General features: G+C 38.2%; 4 protein-coding genes across 6 annotated transcripts; 3 read left to right on the forward strand and 1 right to left on the reverse strand.

The window, feature by feature from the left end:
- Window positions 1-1,102: 1,102 nt before the first annotated feature.
- LOC9303940 (small RNA 2'-O-methyltransferase) lies at window positions 1,103-5,928 on the forward strand. Its single transcript, XM_021016443.1, has 10 exons — window positions 1,103-1,387; window positions 1,777-2,021; window positions 2,118-2,216; window positions 2,346-2,797; window positions 2,881-3,141; window positions 3,254-4,122; window positions 4,480-4,631; window positions 4,741-4,857; window positions 5,081-5,200; window positions 5,336-5,928. Exons 2-10 carry the CDS (start codon window positions 1,806-1,808, stop codon window positions 5,780-5,782), a joined length of 2,733 nt encoding a protein of 910 aa, XP_020872102.1. The 5' UTR covers window positions 1,103-1,387; window positions 1,777-1,805; the 3' UTR covers window positions 5,783-5,928.
- A 250-nt stretch (window positions 5,929-6,178) lies between these two features.
- On the forward strand, window positions 6,179-11,375 carry LOC9303941 (small RNA 2'-O-methyltransferase). Of its 3 annotated transcripts, none has more exons than XM_021016442.1 (10): window positions 6,179-6,238; window positions 6,845-7,125; window positions 7,209-7,298; window positions 7,459-7,910; window positions 7,994-8,248; window positions 8,463-9,424; window positions 9,911-10,062; window positions 10,207-10,323; window positions 10,521-10,640; window positions 10,744-11,375. In XM_021016442.1, exons 2-10 carry the CDS (start codon window positions 6,874-6,876, stop codon window positions 11,170-11,172), a joined length of 2,829 nt encoding a protein of 942 aa, XP_020872101.1. In that variant the 5' UTR covers window positions 6,179-6,238; window positions 6,845-6,873; the 3' UTR covers window positions 11,173-11,375. The 3 variants fall into 3 exon arrangements, with proteins under 3 accessions (XP_020872101.1, XP_002867869.1, XP_020872100.1); XM_002867823.2 differs by having other exon boundaries at window positions 6,180-6,238; window positions 7,991-8,248; window positions 10,744-11,374; XM_021016441.1 differs by lacking the exon at window positions 6,179-6,238 and adding an exon at window positions 6,270-6,582 and having other exon boundaries at window positions 7,991-8,248; window positions 10,744-11,374.
- A 39-nt stretch (window positions 11,376-11,414) lies between these two features.
- Window positions 11,415-13,482, forward strand: LOC9303942 (protein POLLENLESS 3). Its single transcript, XM_002867824.2, has 5 exons — window positions 11,415-11,786; window positions 12,011-12,223; window positions 12,323-12,471; window positions 12,559-12,627; window positions 12,719-13,482. The coding sequence occupies exons 1-5, from the start codon at window positions 11,577-11,579 to the stop codon at window positions 13,356-13,358; spliced, it is 1,281 nt and encodes a 426-aa protein (XP_002867870.1). The 5' UTR covers window positions 11,415-11,576; the 3' UTR covers window positions 13,359-13,482.
- Window positions 13,412-15,394, reverse strand: LOC9303943 (tubulin beta-9 chain). The gene is made up of 3 exons (XM_021016444.1): window positions 14,881-15,394; window positions 14,406-14,675; window positions 13,412-14,308 (listed from the first exon to the last, which is right to left on the reverse strand). Exons 1-3 carry the CDS (start codon window positions 15,272-15,274, stop codon window positions 13,635-13,637), a joined length of 1,338 nt encoding a protein of 445 aa, XP_020872103.1. The 5' UTR covers window positions 15,275-15,394; the 3' UTR covers window positions 13,412-13,634.
- Window positions 15,395-16,645: the final 1,251 nt, after the last annotated feature.

Below are 16,645 nucleotides of genomic sequence, written 5' to 3' on the forward strand. Positions count from 1 at the left end.
ACATGCTTCAGCACTGATGAGTATCAAATAATTTTTTTGTTTTGTTGTTCTCACGTTAACAAAAACAGAGCATCACGATTCACGACTCACGAGCACACCCGAAACCTTGCAGATGTCGCAGCTACCAAAGCAAGCGTGTCATTGTCATCCTAGCTTGTGCTCACGATGATAAGGAGATCAATCCGAAGTTGTTGTGTCGTTGCCGTCGTTTGGCGTTGTTTCATTTTGACTCACCGTGGTTGATTCTCGATCAACTCCGTCAAATGGAAAGAGAGACACGGCTAAGACATGGTCACATGGCATCTCTGGAGGATACGAGAAAACATGAGAAGTGAGGTCTCATGTGGAGATGTGATGAAAGAGACAGTAATCTCGTTAACACAAAAAAGAGAGAAAGGGAGAAGAGGAGAGAGAGAGAGAGAGCCATGAAGAAAAGGAGAGAGTTGGAGAAGTCGCATAGGTGGTGGAAACCACTGGTGGCTCTATTAGCACATGTCATGGTTGTGGAAACTCTCGATGGTGGTGAAGGATCAAGCTTGGAGCAGATCAGAGGTGGAAAAGAAGATATGTTGCACATGAGTTCATAGCTAATGGTTCGCACATGAGGCTCTTGGTTGCTCCAGAAGAGATGTCAATGTTAAGACGAATCATTTGAGGGAAATTTTGTTGAGGTCTTGGCTCCAGAAGAGATGACAATGAGAAGAAGAACCATTTGAAGTCCGTACGTCTTTTTTTTTCCACCGAAATCACAACATAAAGGCTCAGAATTTGTTCAATACATTTTACACTAATTTTTCTATTAAATTCTTGTCAAATAATGGTGTCATAGAATTTTACATAACACTGAATAACACTTGAATTTAATAGAACTAAGAATTCAACAAATTGAATAACACTAGAATTAAAAATATTTTAAAAGAATGGTTACAAATAGTTATTTCAATAACACAAGAATTTAATAGAATCTACAAAAAGTCAAAATGAATAACACTAGAATTCAAATTCTGTTTAATTCTATCAATTTCCTTCGTCCAATACCCCCCTTAGTCACCGTTGGTAATTACATTTTTTTAACAGTGTTGTTACTCACTAACCAAATCAGTAAATATACCATTTTCCTTATCTGTAATTCGTAATCAATTTGATATATAATCATTCTTGGCTATTTTCCCTAAAACCTCAAGATCTGCAATTGGTCCACCAAAGAGAACCAAACCATTTTTGCAGATTCTCCGGTACAAATTACGGAAACAGTGTTTGTGTTAATATCTACAATGTTAAATGACCAAAACACCCTCGCTTTCTTCATCCCACACCTCTACTACATTTGAAATCCCCCCAACATTCTTCCTCTGTTGCTCAAACTAGTTTCCCTCGACACTCAAAGGTACGTCTTTGAATCTTCCTCTTGTGTTTCGTCTCTATGTTTCGCTTGCTTACTTAAGGCTTATTTCTGAAATTCGATTTCATCGACTCATCATTACTGTTTATGACAATTCGTTCCTCGTAACGTTACTTCAACCCTTTTTTTTTTCTGCTTCCTTCGCGCGAAAAATCGTTGCTTTGACTCATATTCCTCTGTTTCATCATACTGTTGTCTGTCATAAAACCTTAAGTCCCCGAATTTAGGTCATCTTCTTGTTTCTCTTTTACAAAACCCTAGTTTTTTTGGGGTTCTGTGCAGTGTGCAGTCGTACAGTTTGCACTAAAGTTACCATCTTTCGTGGTCTTTGACTATCTACATGAGTCATATATAGTTCTTATGTTTTGTCTCAGTGTATAAAGAAGCTACAGTGAGTTTTGTGATGGCGGGTGAGGAGAAGCAGACTCTTACTCCAAAAGAGATTATACATCAGAAGTTTGGTGATAAAGCAATTTATAGAATTGAGGAAGTTCATGTTTCTTCGAATGAATGCCTCTATCGTTGCCACTTGCAGCTACCAGAATTTTCTGTTGTATCAAATGTCTTCAAGAGAAAAAAGGATTCCGAACAATCCGCTGCAGAATTGGCTCTCGAGAAGGTATGATTTTGGCACATCTCTCTGCTCTTATTGTTTCGTAGATTTGTTAACACTCTTTAATTATGTTAAAAAATACAATTATTATTCATGTTGCAGTTAGGAATTCAGTCTCAGGATGATGATGATGATGATATAACTGTGGATGAAGCTTGGAATGATATCGTTGAACGCATTAAGTATATATTTTCTGATGAGGTTAGTAGGTCATAAGCAATTTCGGATTTTTATATGTTTTTAATTATGAGTTCATCACTACAAAAGGTCTAAAAGTTAATTTGTGGTTTGTCTTTATTGGCTATAACGTTTCAGTTGTTACCATTGTAGTTTCTTTCAGCTGATCATCCTCTGGGAGGTCACCTTAGGGCGGCATTGCAAAGGGATGGTGAACGTTGTGGATCACTTCCTGTTTCTGTTATTGCGACATTTGATGCAAAGATTAACAGTCGCTGTAAAGTGATTGATCCTTCTGTGGACTCAGATCCTATCTTGCTCATGTCCTATGTCATGAAGGCTGCAGCAAAGTTGCCAGACTACATTGTCGTGTCTCCGCATGTAGATTCTCTACGAAGGAAAAAGCCATACTCTCCAGCAATTATAAAAGCTCTGGCTACTCATGTGAAAAGCATAAAAGTTGAGGCTGTGCATATACAATGTACTGTTGGCGGTGAAGAAGTTGTTAAGCCAGTCACTCTTGATATTTCATCAGGTCGGTATTACTTGGATATTATTGCTGAAAAGCTTGGGTTGAAGGATGGCAGCCAAGTGATGATATCAAGGTGATTACATTATCTTTTCTGTCAATAAAATGGAGCTTTCTCATTTTTAATCTGATTAAAACTATTTTTGGATTTTTCAACAGGACTATTGGCAAAACTTCCTCTGGCTATGAGTGTAGAGTATACGCTGCCATGCCTAAGTTGAAGTCTTTCGATAATTCATGGAAAGCCCGTGAAAAACGTCCAATTAATGAATCATTACATCTTGAAAAGTCTCGGAATGCAAAAGCAAGTTTTGTTTGTGGTCTTGATGTTCACGGTGATGCGATTGTGGCATCTGTTGGTTACCCATGGAGGTCCCATGATCTTGAACATGATGGTGTAACCTTAAAGTCGTTTTACAGGTCTCTTACTCCTACCAACTTTTGCTCCGTTTTATGTTTTGTTTTTCCTTCGTATAGCTTTTGGTCTTCTGCTGAAGCACTGCGTATCTTACCATGTTTTTGGCTTCTGTAGGATATGTTGCGGTATGTCTCCTATTGGAATCTATAAACTATCCCGAGAAGCAATAATTGCTGCGCAGTTGCCTTTTTCATTCACTACAAAGTCTACTTGGAGAGGTCCATTCCCCAGGGAGATTCTCTGCATGTTCTGCCGTCAGCAACAACTAGCAGAACCCATTTTTACTTTATCTACTGCTCCTGTGAAACCAATGTCTTGCATATTAAGATCCTACCAGAAGTTGAAAGACTCTGAATCTGATGATAGCGAATATCAATATGTGAGCAAGGGAAAAGAGGAGATACCAGAATCAGGGACTGGATATAGATGTGAAGTGAAAATTCTCTCAAAGTCCCAGGATTTGGTTTTAGATTGCACGTCGAAAAAGTTCTATGAGAAGGAAAACCATGCTATTCAAAATGCTTCATTGGATGCCCTCTCATGGTTAAGTAGGCTTTTCGACGAGGGGGATGTGGACCCACTGCAAACATGTTATACAAGTGAACACCTGGATATGGTATTTCAACAGAGGATCTTGATGAAAGAGGCTGTTCCAAGGGGACATTTCCGAAATATAGACGAAAGGAATGAATACGAGGACCAAATTCGTATTCAATCCATAACAAAGGGTTCCTTGGTTAGCATATGCTATTCTGTGTATTTGGATGTAGATGCTGATTTTTCGAGTGATGGTAAATCTAGAAAAGAACTCATCGAAAGCAATGAAGAGATAGAGTTCGAGGTGGGGAATGGTTCTATGAATCCACATCTTGAATCAGTTGTTACTCAGCTGGCTGTGGGCCAATATGCTCGTTTTTTAACTGATGCGCCTGCTGAAGACTTGTTTGTGACTGCTGCCACTGGAACCCAGAGAGATCGTTCAGGTAATACTTCTAATGTGTATAGGAAATTCTTAACATTTTTGGTTAGAAAATGAAAAACTTTATCAAATGTTGACATTTTTTTTATTACTGTTGAATCTAGGCTTGAATTTCTTTGTTGCAAACTCTTCTGTTGCAATTGGTCCTATGGGTTTAATGAGTTCTGTACTGTTTTGGTGAAGGTAGCATCAATCTTAAAAGTTCTGTGTTGTTTTGGTTCTTATGAAGTGTTTCTGTGCTTTTTCAAAGCTTTCTTGCTTTGAACAGCGCATGAACAAGTAATACCTGTGACTAAGATAAGAGATTTTCAGCCAAGCTACGGTAGTTCTGATGATGAGTTGCTTTGGTTTTAATGCACAGATATCGCAGGTTTTGAATACTGTGTACGTTTGTTGGGAGTGAAAGGGCCAACAGAAAAACAAATTGAGGCGGATTTTTTCAAACCTTCACTTTCAAAACAGCGTCTTGAATATGTAGTGAAACATATAAAAGAATCGTCAGCTTCTACTCTGGTAGGCTCTTCGTGTTTCTTGATTAATCATACTGTCTTTCTGCTTATTGTGAGTTCGAGTTCTTTTTACGACTTTTTAATTAATATTTCAGTCTCTATAATTGTTGCAGGTTGACTTTGGATGTGGATCTGGAAGTTTACTAGCCTCTTTACTTGACTATCCAACTTCACTTCAAACCATTGCTGGCGTTGACATCTCACAGAAGGGTCTTGTCCGTGCTGCTAAGGTATGTGAAATCTGACACCACCGTGTTTTATCCCATTCTTAGACTTAACCTGATGAGAGTAATGCATCTTAGAACTTGATATATGTTTGATCAAAACTGCATTTACACTAGTCATGGGTCGTGTAACATGTTACTCCTACATGGTTTTATTTTGTCATTGGAAAGAGATGGTACATTGAAGATTCTTGATTTGCATCAATATTTTCGCATGTTTTTATTTCAGAGGCTACATTCAAAGTTAAACAAGGGAGCTTGCAACCTCAAATCTATTATACTCTATGAGGGCTCCATCCTCAAGTTTGATTCCAGGCTGCATGACATTGACATCGGCACTTGCTTAGAGGTTCCATTCTGTTTTCTTGCTTCATTTCTTCATCAGCAGCTTCTCTAATATTCAAGATTTTGTGTAAGCTCATCAAGAAACCTGTCTTTTTGTTCTCTGGTTTTACTTTAGATATAATCCTTTTGGAATCTGTAGGTTATTGAACACATGGAGGAAGATCAAGCCTGTCAATTCGGGAAAACAGTTCTAAGCTTGTTTCGCCCGAAACTTCTCATTGTCTCCACACCAAACATCGAGTACAACAAAAATTTCCACAAGTCTGCTCCTCCAAACCACCTAAAAAACAGATCCATGTCACAGCTACCTAAATTCAGGAACCAAGACCACAAGTTCGAATGGACAAGGAAACAGTTTAAGCAGTGGGCATCTAAGCTCGCTAAACGCCATAACTACAGCGTCTACTTTAGCGGTGTTGGTGAGTCTGGTAAAGCAGATCCCGGGTTTGCTTCTCAGATTGCTGTTTTCAGACGGAAATCTTTGTCCAACGTTGTGGAGAAGGTCTCAGAAGGCTCGATGCAGCCTTATAAAGTCATATGGGAATGGTCAAGAGGAAATGGAGACAAAAAGACTAATCTTTCATAAGAGTATCAACCAGAATAGACTAGTGTCCTTTTTTCTTTCTGTTCTTTTTGAGTTTGTATGTTTTATCACTTGTCCTAGTTCTGAAATCTCCATGTTTCTTCCTTATCACACTCTTGTTTTTGGTAATATATTAGTGTTATGCATAATGCATCCATCCATTACATGAGATGGTTTTCTTCAAATTTAGGCTGCATAGATGTGTAGTGAATACAAAAATGTATTGCAAAGCACAAGAAATGTGAGAGTACTAAAACATGAACCTATAATAAGTTCACATAAATGGTATTTATTTTCTTCTAGAAAAGCGCATGGTGGATAGGGAATAAAATAAAAAAAGCTGGAAAAAGAAACGATTCTACAACATGTAAATGACCAAAACACCCTCCTCCCTCTAAAACTCCCTCCTCTGTTGCTCGCTCCTCAGTTCTTTACATGACATTCCGCTGAACTCTTTAGGTTCGTTGTTGATTCTTCTTGCTTTATGTTTGTGTGTATAGTTTTTCAACTTCTGGGCTCTTTCTGAAACTCAATTTCACTGATCCACCGTTTCTCTTCACGACGATTCGTTTGTTTTAGTGTTACACTCAAAACCCTTTTTTTTGTTGTTGTTTTTTTTTTGTCAGAACCCTCTATCTATCAGTAGTTCCTTGAAACGAAAAATCTTTGCTTTGGCTCATTTTCTTGTGTTTCGTCTCTCTGTTTTTCCCATCGCATGTGCATAAAACCTACCACAGTAATCGATTCTAGTTTTGTAATTTGGGTTTTGCCATTTTTGACTTAGCAAGACTGAGAATTTACTGGTAATTCTCTTATCTGATAATGCATACAAGTCGTTAGAATTAGAACATTGAGAATGTGGGAAGTCAAATAGATGTTGGTTCGATTTTGAACTTTTTGTTTATTTATTAATGTTTTCTATGGCTCTGATTTGAATTTTCAAGTTTGAGACTTTCTTCTTCTTCTCTTATAAACCCTAATTTCAGGGATCTGCACATTTTGCATAAAAGTTACCATCTTTGCTGATCTTTGACAATAGTTATGTGTACCCTTTGCTTGTCTCAGTGTATTAAAGAAGCTACATTGTGTTTGTGATGGCGGGTGGTGGGAAGCATACTCCTACTCCAAAGGCGATTATACATCAGAAGTTTGGTGCTAAAGCAAGCTATAGAGTTGAGGAAGTTAATGACTCTTCTCAGAGTGGTTGTCCAGGGTTAGCAATACCTCAAAAAGGTCCATGTCTCTATCGCTGCCACTTGCAGCTACCAGACTTTTCTGTTGTATCAAATGTCTTCAAAAAGAAGAAGGATTCTGAACAATCTGCTGCTGAATTGGCTCTTGAGAAGGTATGCTTTGTTGTGTATATATATATCTCTTCTGTAATGTGGTATCTCTTATGTTAACGGAGACAAGACTATTCATGTTGCAGCTAGGCATTCGTCCTCAGAATGATGATCTTACTGTGGATGAAGCTTGGGATGAAATTGTTGGCCGCATTAAGTATATATTTTCTGATGAGGTTAGTAGATCAAAAGAATTTTCTGGTTTCCATAATTTTGTAAATATGACGAAATCTTCGTTATTTATATTATCAATTATATCCCTGGACTGAAAGGTATCTGGGATATCTAAATATTAAAAGGTACTAGCATTAATGTTGTAAGCTGTTGCGATTGCAGTTTCTTTCAGCTGAGCATCCTCTGGGAGCTCACCTTAGAGCGGCATTGCGAAGAGATGGTGAACGTTGTGGATCAGTTCCTGTTTCTGTCATTGCTACATTTGATGCAAAGATTAACAGTCGTTGTAAAATTATCGATCCTTCTGTGGAATCAGATCCTTTCTTGGCCATTTCCTATGTCATGAAGGCTTCTGCAAAGTTGTCAGACTACATTGTTGTATCTCAGCATGCACTCCGAAGGAAAAATGCATACCCTTCAGAAATTGTAGAAGCACTAGCTACTCATGTATCTGATTCCCTACATAGAAGAGAAGTCGCGGCTGTATATATTCCATGTATCGATGAGGAGGTTGTTGAGCTAGATACTCTTTACATTTCATCAGACCGGCATTACTTGGATAGTATTGCTGAAAGGCTCGGATTGAAAGATGGCAGCCAAGTGATGATATCCAGGTGATTATATTGTCTTTTTTCTATTAGTTAAGTGGACATTCTTGATGTTAATCTGGTTTGAAAGTATTTTTGCTTTTCAGCAGGACTTTTGGAAAAGCATCCTGTGGTTCTGAGTGTAGATTGTACTCTGATATTCCGAAGAAGTCCTCTGATAATTCATCAGAAGCCTCTGGAAGTTCAAATGAAGACTCATCTCAAATTAAAAAATCTCGGAATGCACGAGCAAGTTACATTTGTGGTCAAGATATTCACGGGGATGCAATCTTGGCATCTGTTGGTTACCGATGGAAGTCCGATGATCTTAACTATGATGATGTAACTGTAAATTCATTTTACAGGTCCCTTCTCTCCTACCAAATTTTGCTCAGTTTTATGTCTAATTTTTTCCTTTCCACGTCTTCTTATAGAATAGATTTTGGGAATATTGCATTGGTTACATCTACTAACTCTGAAGTAATGCATTTGATGTTTGTCTTTGCCTTCCGATGAAGCACTGCATATCTTATTCTTATCATGCACTGATGCATGACACTGGCTTTGTGACTTCTGCAGAATATGTTGCGGCATGTCACCCAATGGAATCTACAAAATTTCCCGACAAGCACTAATTGCTGCACAGTTGCCTTTTTCATTCACTACAAAATCTAATTGGAGAGGTCCACTCCCCAGGGAGATTCTCTGCCTGTTCTGCCACCAGCACCGACTAGCAGAACCCATCATTTCTTCATCTACTGCTCCTGTGAAATCGTTGTCTGACATATTCAGATCTCACAAGAAGTTGAAGGTCTCAGGAGTTGATGATGCCAATGAGAATTTGAGTAGGGAAAAAGAAGATACACCAGGACTAGGGCATGGGTTTAGATGTGAAGTGAAAATTTTTACAAAGTCTCAGGATTTGGTTTTAGAATGTTCACCGAGAAAATTCTATGAGAAGGAAAATGATGCCATTCAAAATGCTTCATTGAGAGCCCTCTTATGGTTTAGTAAGTTTTTCGCTGACCTGGATGTGGATGGAGAGCAACCATGTGATACAGATGACGACCAGGATATTAAATCTCCAAGTCCAAATGTTTTTGCGGCCCCACCGATTTCCCAAAATGAACACAGTTCTGAATCAAAAACCACGAATGTGCTATCGGCAGAGAAGCATGTTCAATCTATAACAAACGGTTCCGTTGTTAGCATATGCTATTCTTTGTCTTTGGCAGTGGATTCTGAAGATTCGAGTGATGGTGAATCTCCAAGAGAAGACATTGAAAGCAATGAAGATATGGAGTCTGAGGGGGATGCTGAATATTCGGCTAATTGTGAACCCTCAATAGATCTCATTGAAAGCAATGAAGAGATAGAGTTTGAGGTAGGGACTGGATCCATGAATCCACATATTGAATCAGCTGTTACTCAGATGACTGTGGGTGAATATTCTTCTTTTAGTATTACCCCCCCTGATGCTGCTGAAGCTTTGATTTTGGCTGTTGCTTCTGATACTGTGAGAATCCGCTCGCTTCTATCAGGTAATGCTTATAATGTTTACATTTGTTGCAGGTTATAGGATACTTTCTTAAAACGATTTTCTGGTTGGAAGAAAAAAAGGTGTTTATCATATGTTGACATTTGTACTGCCTTCACCAGTGAACTTAGGTCTAGGCAACGTTATGTAAGAACCTCACGTAAAGTCTTCTGGTGAATTTAGGATTGATTTAATGTCAAAGCAAGTTTTTTTTTTTGGGCAAAAATGTCAAAGCAATTTATTTTTTCTATTCTTTCTGTTGCTCAGTATTGTATTATTTTGATGAGGTAACATCATTAGTAACAATTCACCTTTGTTGTGTCAGCTCTAGTTAGATGAAATCACAGAAAATCACAGCCAAAATTATCACAGCTTTCATGGCTGTAGGCAGAGGATGAACAAAAATTAGACCTATATCTATGACTAAGTTCAGAGATTCCATGAACATTTATATGTGATAGTGATGAATTCCTCTGCTTTTTGTGCACAGAACGTCCAAGTTTAAATTACAGTATACTTTTGTTGGGAGTGAAAGGGCCATCAGAAGAACGAATGGAGGCGGCTTATTTCAAACCTCCACTTTCTAAACAGCGTGTTGAATATGCACTGAAACATATAAGAGAATCATCCGCTTCTACTTTGGTAAGCTCTGTATATTTTAATGTCTTCCTGCTTATTGGGATTCTGAATTCAACACTTTTAAAAAACTCTAGATTGTTTCAGTCTCTTTTTGTCCTAATTGGTAAATCTTTGACAAGCGTAAGATGGCACCTCTATTCTTCACAGGTTGACTTTGGATGCGGATCTGGAAGTTTATTAGACTCTCTACTTGACTATCCAACTTCACTTCAAACCATCATCGGTGTTGACATTTCGCCGAAGGGTCTTGCCCGTGCTGCTAAGGTATACAAAAATCACACACCACTGTTCTTTATTCCCCGCTCGTAGACTTTACTTGATGAGACTAATGCATCATAAAAATTGATATGTGTTTGATGAAGACTGCATTTGCACCACTCATGAATCTCTGCATATTGTGTAATCGAAAAGAAATGGTTGGTTTTACATATGTTCTTGTGTATATTGTGTTTCAATCGCAGATGCTACATATAAAACTAAACAAGGAAGCTTGCAACGTCAAATCTGCTACACTTTATGATGGTTCCATCCTTGAGTTTGACTCCAGGCTGCATGACGTTGACATCGGCACTTGCTTAGAGGTCCTTCTATATGCTGCTATCTAATCCTTCAAATTTTGTGCATGTTCATCAAAAGCAATCTGTCTGGTTTCGGCGTAACATATAATCTGTTCCGAATCTGTAGGTTATTGAACACATGGAAGAAGATCAAGCCTGTGAATTCGGGGAAAAAGTTCTTAGCTTGTTCCACCCCAAGCTCCTGATTGTCTCAACACCAAACTACGAGTTCAACACAATTCTCCAGCGTTCTACATCAGAAACACAAGAAGAAGACAAATCCGGGTCACAGCTTCCAAAATTCAGGAACCATGACCACAAATTTGAATGGACAAGAGAACAGTTTAACAACTGGGCCTCTAATCTCGCCAAACGCCATAACTACGGTGTCGAGTTTAGCGGTGTTGGTGGGTCTGGTGAAGTAGAACCCGGGTTTGCTTCTCAGATAGCTGTTTTTAGACGGGAAGCTTCCTCTGTTGAGAATGTTGCAGAAAGCTCAATGCAGCCTTATAAAGTCATATGGGAATGGAAGAAAGATGGAGATAAAAAAGACTGATCTTTGATTAGAGTAGTAACAGCCAGAGACTATATATATATATATATATTGCAAGCAATGTGATGATGTGTTCATCATAAAAACTCAAAGCTTGTTTTGTTCTTTTGCCTTACGCTTTTGCAGAGTAATCGTAAAAATCGAACCTTTTATGTTTAAACATTTTTTGTGTCTAGGCGATTAATGGAAAATACCCTTTTTGCCCCTGCGTTAAAGTTTGTTTATTTTATTATATAAGTCCTTGTAATTTTGATCACTGTCTCACTTCTTCTTCGCTGATTCGTTTCAAAGCAAAAAGCATTTGGGTTCTTGATCTTGACGATCTCTGAGGAACACGAGAATTTGAAATCTGGCAAAATCTGTCTCGAATTTTCTCTCAGGATATTGACAGAGAGAATCGCCAAAAAATGTGTCCCTGCGAAGAGCGTCGTGCTCCACCTGGGGTTTACTATACTCCGCCGCCGGCGAGAACAAGTTATGTGGCGGCGATGCCGTTGTCGGAGAGGAGAAGACCACCGTTTTCTTGTTCTTCGTCGTCGGAGAAACGTGATCCGTTTCACATTGTTCACAAGGTTCCTTCTGGTGATTCTCCTTACGTCAGAGCCAAACATGCGCAGGTATAATGAACTTTCCCGGGAAAACAAGAAAGAGAAAATTTCTTTTGCCCTAATTTAGGGTTTCTTAATTCTTCTCCTCTTTCAATTCCTTCTCGTAAAAGCTTTTCAATATTATCGCTGAAACCAATCTTTGAAGTCAAATTTTGAGTAATCTTCTTGAATCTGTCTATATATGTATGTGATTGTGTTTTTTAACATATGTATATTATTATGTGGAAGAACAGTTGATAGATAAAGATCCGAATAGAGCTATATCATTGTTTTGGACTGCAATAAACGCTGGAGATCGAGTTGATAGTGCTTTGAAGGACATGGTAGTTGTAATGAAACAGTTAGACCGATCTGATGAAGGAATTGAAGCCATCAGATCCTTCCGGTATCTCTGTTCTTTCGAGTCTCAAGACTCCATCGATAACTTGCTACTAGAACTCTACAAAGTAATTGAAACCTCCATCTTTGTTATGCAAGTGTTATGGAGTTGTTGGATGTTTTTCTCTAGTGTTAAAACTTGGAAATGGGTTTTGGGCTTTTTGCAGAAGTCAGGGAGGATTGAAGAAGAAGCTGAGTTACTTGAGCACAAGCTGAAAACACTCGAACAAGGAATGGGATTTGGAGGTAGAGTCATTAGAGCTAAAAGGGTTCAAGGAAAACATGTTACAATGACTATCGAGCAAGAGAAAGCAAGGTGCGAGAATTTAGGTCTACTCTCATGTTATCTTGATGAGTATTTGTCTCTTGAACTGACCTTTCCATTGTTGTTTGAACATTTTAGGGTATTAGGGAACTTGGGCTGGGTTCATTTACAGTTACATAACTATGGAATTGCAGAGCAGCATTACAGGTTTGGTTTTGTTACCAAATTCCCATATATGGATATTGATTACTGTTTTGATCATGTGAGTTTTGCTTATATACAATTATCCATGGAACAGGAGAGCTTTGGGTTTGGAGCGAGACAAAAACAAACAGTGCAACCTTGCAATCTGCTTGATGCGTATGGGTCGAATTCCTGAAGCTAAATCTCTTCTTGATGATGTAAGAGATTCTCCTACAGAGAGTGAATGTGGAGATGAACCATTCGCAAAGTCTTATGACCGAGCCGTTGAGATGTTAGCAGAAATAGAATCGAAAAATCCAGAAGCTGATCTTTCGGATAAGTTCTACGCGGGATGTTCATTTGCAAATGGGATGAAGGAAAACATAGCTCCTGGAATCGCAAACAAGAACTACTCGCATGTTTCTTCTTCTCCAGCATCTGTTGTACCGAACTCTGCAGGTCTATATACACAACCTCGCGGTTGCAGAGCAGGGATGTATGAAGAAGAGACGAGAGGTGCAGCTCGAAAGCTACTGTTTGAGAAACCGAAACCTTTTGCTTCTGAACAGATTAAGATCTTAAAGAGAGGAGAAGAAGAACCCCAGAAGCGAAAGAAACTGGACCCGAACATGATTCAATATCTCCATGAATTCATCAAAGATACAGCAGATGGTCCAAAGAATGAATCTAAGAAAAGCTGGGCAGATATCGCAGAAGAGGAAGAAGAAGAAGAAAGATTGCAGGCAGAGACATAGGATCTCATTGTACCGGTGTTATCAAATTTTTGAATCATAGAATTTGTATAGGCTTTTGACATTGAAATATTTTCATAGACAAAACAAAGAAGCATAGGCAAATGGGATTACACTCCAGAACAAATCTTAGTGTTTGGAAAGAAACTCAATAACAAAACACACAAAGCACAAAAAGAGAGAATCCAATTTAAAAGAAGGAGATAAAAGAAATGAGTGCGACGAACTTACAGCTCGTGTGTAAAAGCCTTACAAAAGTAGTAATGAATCATCTTTTCTTTAAGCCTCTTCTTCTTCTTCTTCGTCCACCTCATACTCCTCTTCACCGACTGTAGCATCTTGATATTGCTGATACTCTGCAACAAGATCATTCATGTTACTCTCTGCTTCGGTGAACTCCATCTCGTCCATTCCTTCTCCTGTGTACCAATGAAGGAAAGCTTTTCTCCTGAACATGGCAGTGAACTGTTCACTCACACGCCTGAACATTTCCTGGATTGAAGTTGAGTTTCCAATGAAAGTTGATGCCATTTTCAAACCCGTGGGAGCTATATCACAGACGCTTGATTTCACGTTGTTTGGAATCCATTCGACAAAGTATGAAGAGTTTTTGTTCTGGACGTTCATCATCTGTTCATCAACCTCTTTAGTACTCATCTTTCCACGGAACACAGCGGAAGCTGTCAAGTAACGACCATGACGGGGATCAGCTGCACACATCATGTTTTTGGCATCCCACATCTGTTGAGTTAGCTCAGGGACACTCAGGGCACTGTATTGTTGGGATCCTCTTGACGTCAATGGTGCAAAACCAACCATGAAGAAGTGGAGTCGTGGGAAAGGAATAAGGTTCACAGCAAGTTTTCTAAGGTCGGAGTTTAGTTGACCAGGGAACCGAAGACAGCATGTAACACCACTCATTGTAGCTGAGATAAGGTGGTTAAGGTCACCAACTAAGGTACACCACCACATAAAAGAAAGAAGAACAATGTCAGAGTTTTCAAAACTACAATCACATGAATGTTTGAAAACAAGAGGAGAAATACTCACATGTAGGATTAGCAAGCTTCAAGGTACGGAAACAGATATCGTAAAGAGCTTCGTTATCCAAAACCATACATTCATCAGCATTCTCAACGAGCTGGTGAACAGAAAGTGTAGCATTGTATGGCTCAACCACAGTATCAGAAACCTTAGGAGAAGGGAAAACCGAAAAGGTCATCATCATACGATCTGGATATTCCTCTCTTATCTTAGAAATAAGAAGTGTTCCCATGCCAGAACCAGTTCCTCCTCCCAACGAATGACAAACTTGAAAACCTGTTCCACAAACGAATCATCCATCAGAGAATGAAATCAACAACATCATACGCTAAACAAAGCATCATAAGCAGGTGATAAACACAAACGCATCTACGAAGGAGTTTATAATAGCAGATCTAGATTCGAATGATTACTCGAACAGATCAAAATACAAACGAGATTCAGAAAACGAAAAACCTAGAAATGAAAGCGTATCTGTCACCTTGAAGACAATCACAGTTCTCAGCTTCCTTCCTCACAACATCAAGCACCGAATCAATCAACTCCGCTCCCTCCGTGTAGTGACCTTTCGCCCAGTTATTCCCAGCACCAGACTGCCCAAACACAAAGTTATCCGGCCGGAAAATCTGACCAAACGGCCCGGATCTGAGAGAATCCATAGTTCCAGGCTCCAGATCCATAAGAACAGCGCGAGGAACGTATTTGCCTCCGCTAGCTTCGTTAAAATAGACATTGATCCTTTCAAGCTGTAGATCTGTTTCGCCACATGACTGACCGGTGTGATCGATACCATGCTCGCCGCAAATAACTTCCCAGAACTTAGCTCCGATCTGGTTTCCACACTGACCTCCTTGAATATGAAGGATTTCTCTCATTTTCACCAGATGTTTTTTTTTTTTTTTTGTCCTTTCTCGGGAATCGCTTCGTCTATTTTCTCGAGAAAGTGATGAGAAAATTTGGCGACTCCCTCTGTTTATTGTTTTTTTGATTGAGGGGTATAAAAACAAAAGAGTAGTAATCGGCTATATATAGTTTACGTGCTTTTTTTCTCAAGTTTCTCATATAATTTGCATTTTAGTCCTTGAATTGTGCGTGATATTTGGTTTTATCCTGATAGTTTTTCGATTTGGTTTCCTTTATGTGCTGTTATACAGCGAATCAAAAACAAATATCTTTCCTTAGATATTTTGTTAATTTAATATAAAATCCCACAAAATCACTCGTGAAAAGATATAAAGGCAAATTGTTTTCTACGCTTTTTTATATTTTTGTTTAGATCCCTTTGCTGGTTTTAACTAATTTAGTAAGTTGATTAATGTTTTTACACCAATAATAGGCAGTTTTACTTATTTAGCAAATCACCATATTAATAAGATTAGCTGACAATAGAAATTTGAAGTAAATGGCTTCCAGGCAAATGGCAACCCGTAAATATGCTTGATATGGCGATTTTAGAATAGTTAATCTGTTGAATATATTTCAAGTGGAAAAAAATATGTGTTTTACATCTAAATTTATAATGGGCCTGATTGGTAACAGCTGTACCTTTACATTTTTTGATGTATAAATATGACCGTAGGTTTATTAGCTGTGGCTGTAGATTTTAGTGCTGTAGTATTTTGGCTGTGGAATTTAAAATTTTGGAAAGTTGAAAATTATATGCTTTAGGAAAAAAGGCTTTCTACATCCAAAAAAATGAATTAAGGAAATATTTTGGCTGTGAGAAAAAAAAGGAAAGTCAAAGCTTCTAAAGCTTGATTGGATGTATTTCAAATTTTTAGAAATTTTTTTGCTTTGTAAAAACTCTAAAGCACCTGCCAATCAGGCCCAATATAAATCAACGGTTCAAATTTTTATCTATCAGAAAGTGTTTTTAACATCTAACTATAGACACAATTTGTTGATAGGTTTAACAATAGAAGAAATTGTTCAAATTATCTTTAGACTTAAAATAGCTATTACCGGTTAACCATGTTTAGTTTACAAATAATATGGATGCATATTTCGGTTTCCAGTTTAGTTTAGTTCCATGTAATTTGTTTGCTTACAAAATGAGTATAATTGAACAAAAAAACTAAATTCTATTTCGGTTCGGTTCTAAACTAAATTCAATTTTGCTTCGGTTGGAAAAATAAATGAATAAGATTTTGAAGCTACTGTTGTAGTCATTAAAGATTGCGGAAATCGAGCTGAAAAAAATAAATTAGTTTTTGTAAAGTGTAAATCCATTTAAGTCTCATCTAAAT

Source organism: Arabidopsis lyrata (assembly GCF_000004255.2).
Source record: "Arabidopsis lyrata subsp. lyrata unplaced genomic scaffold ARALYscaffold_7, whole genome shotgun sequence".
NCBI classification, from domain to species: domain Eukaryota; kingdom Viridiplantae; phylum Streptophyta; class Magnoliopsida; order Brassicales; family Brassicaceae; genus Arabidopsis; species Arabidopsis lyrata.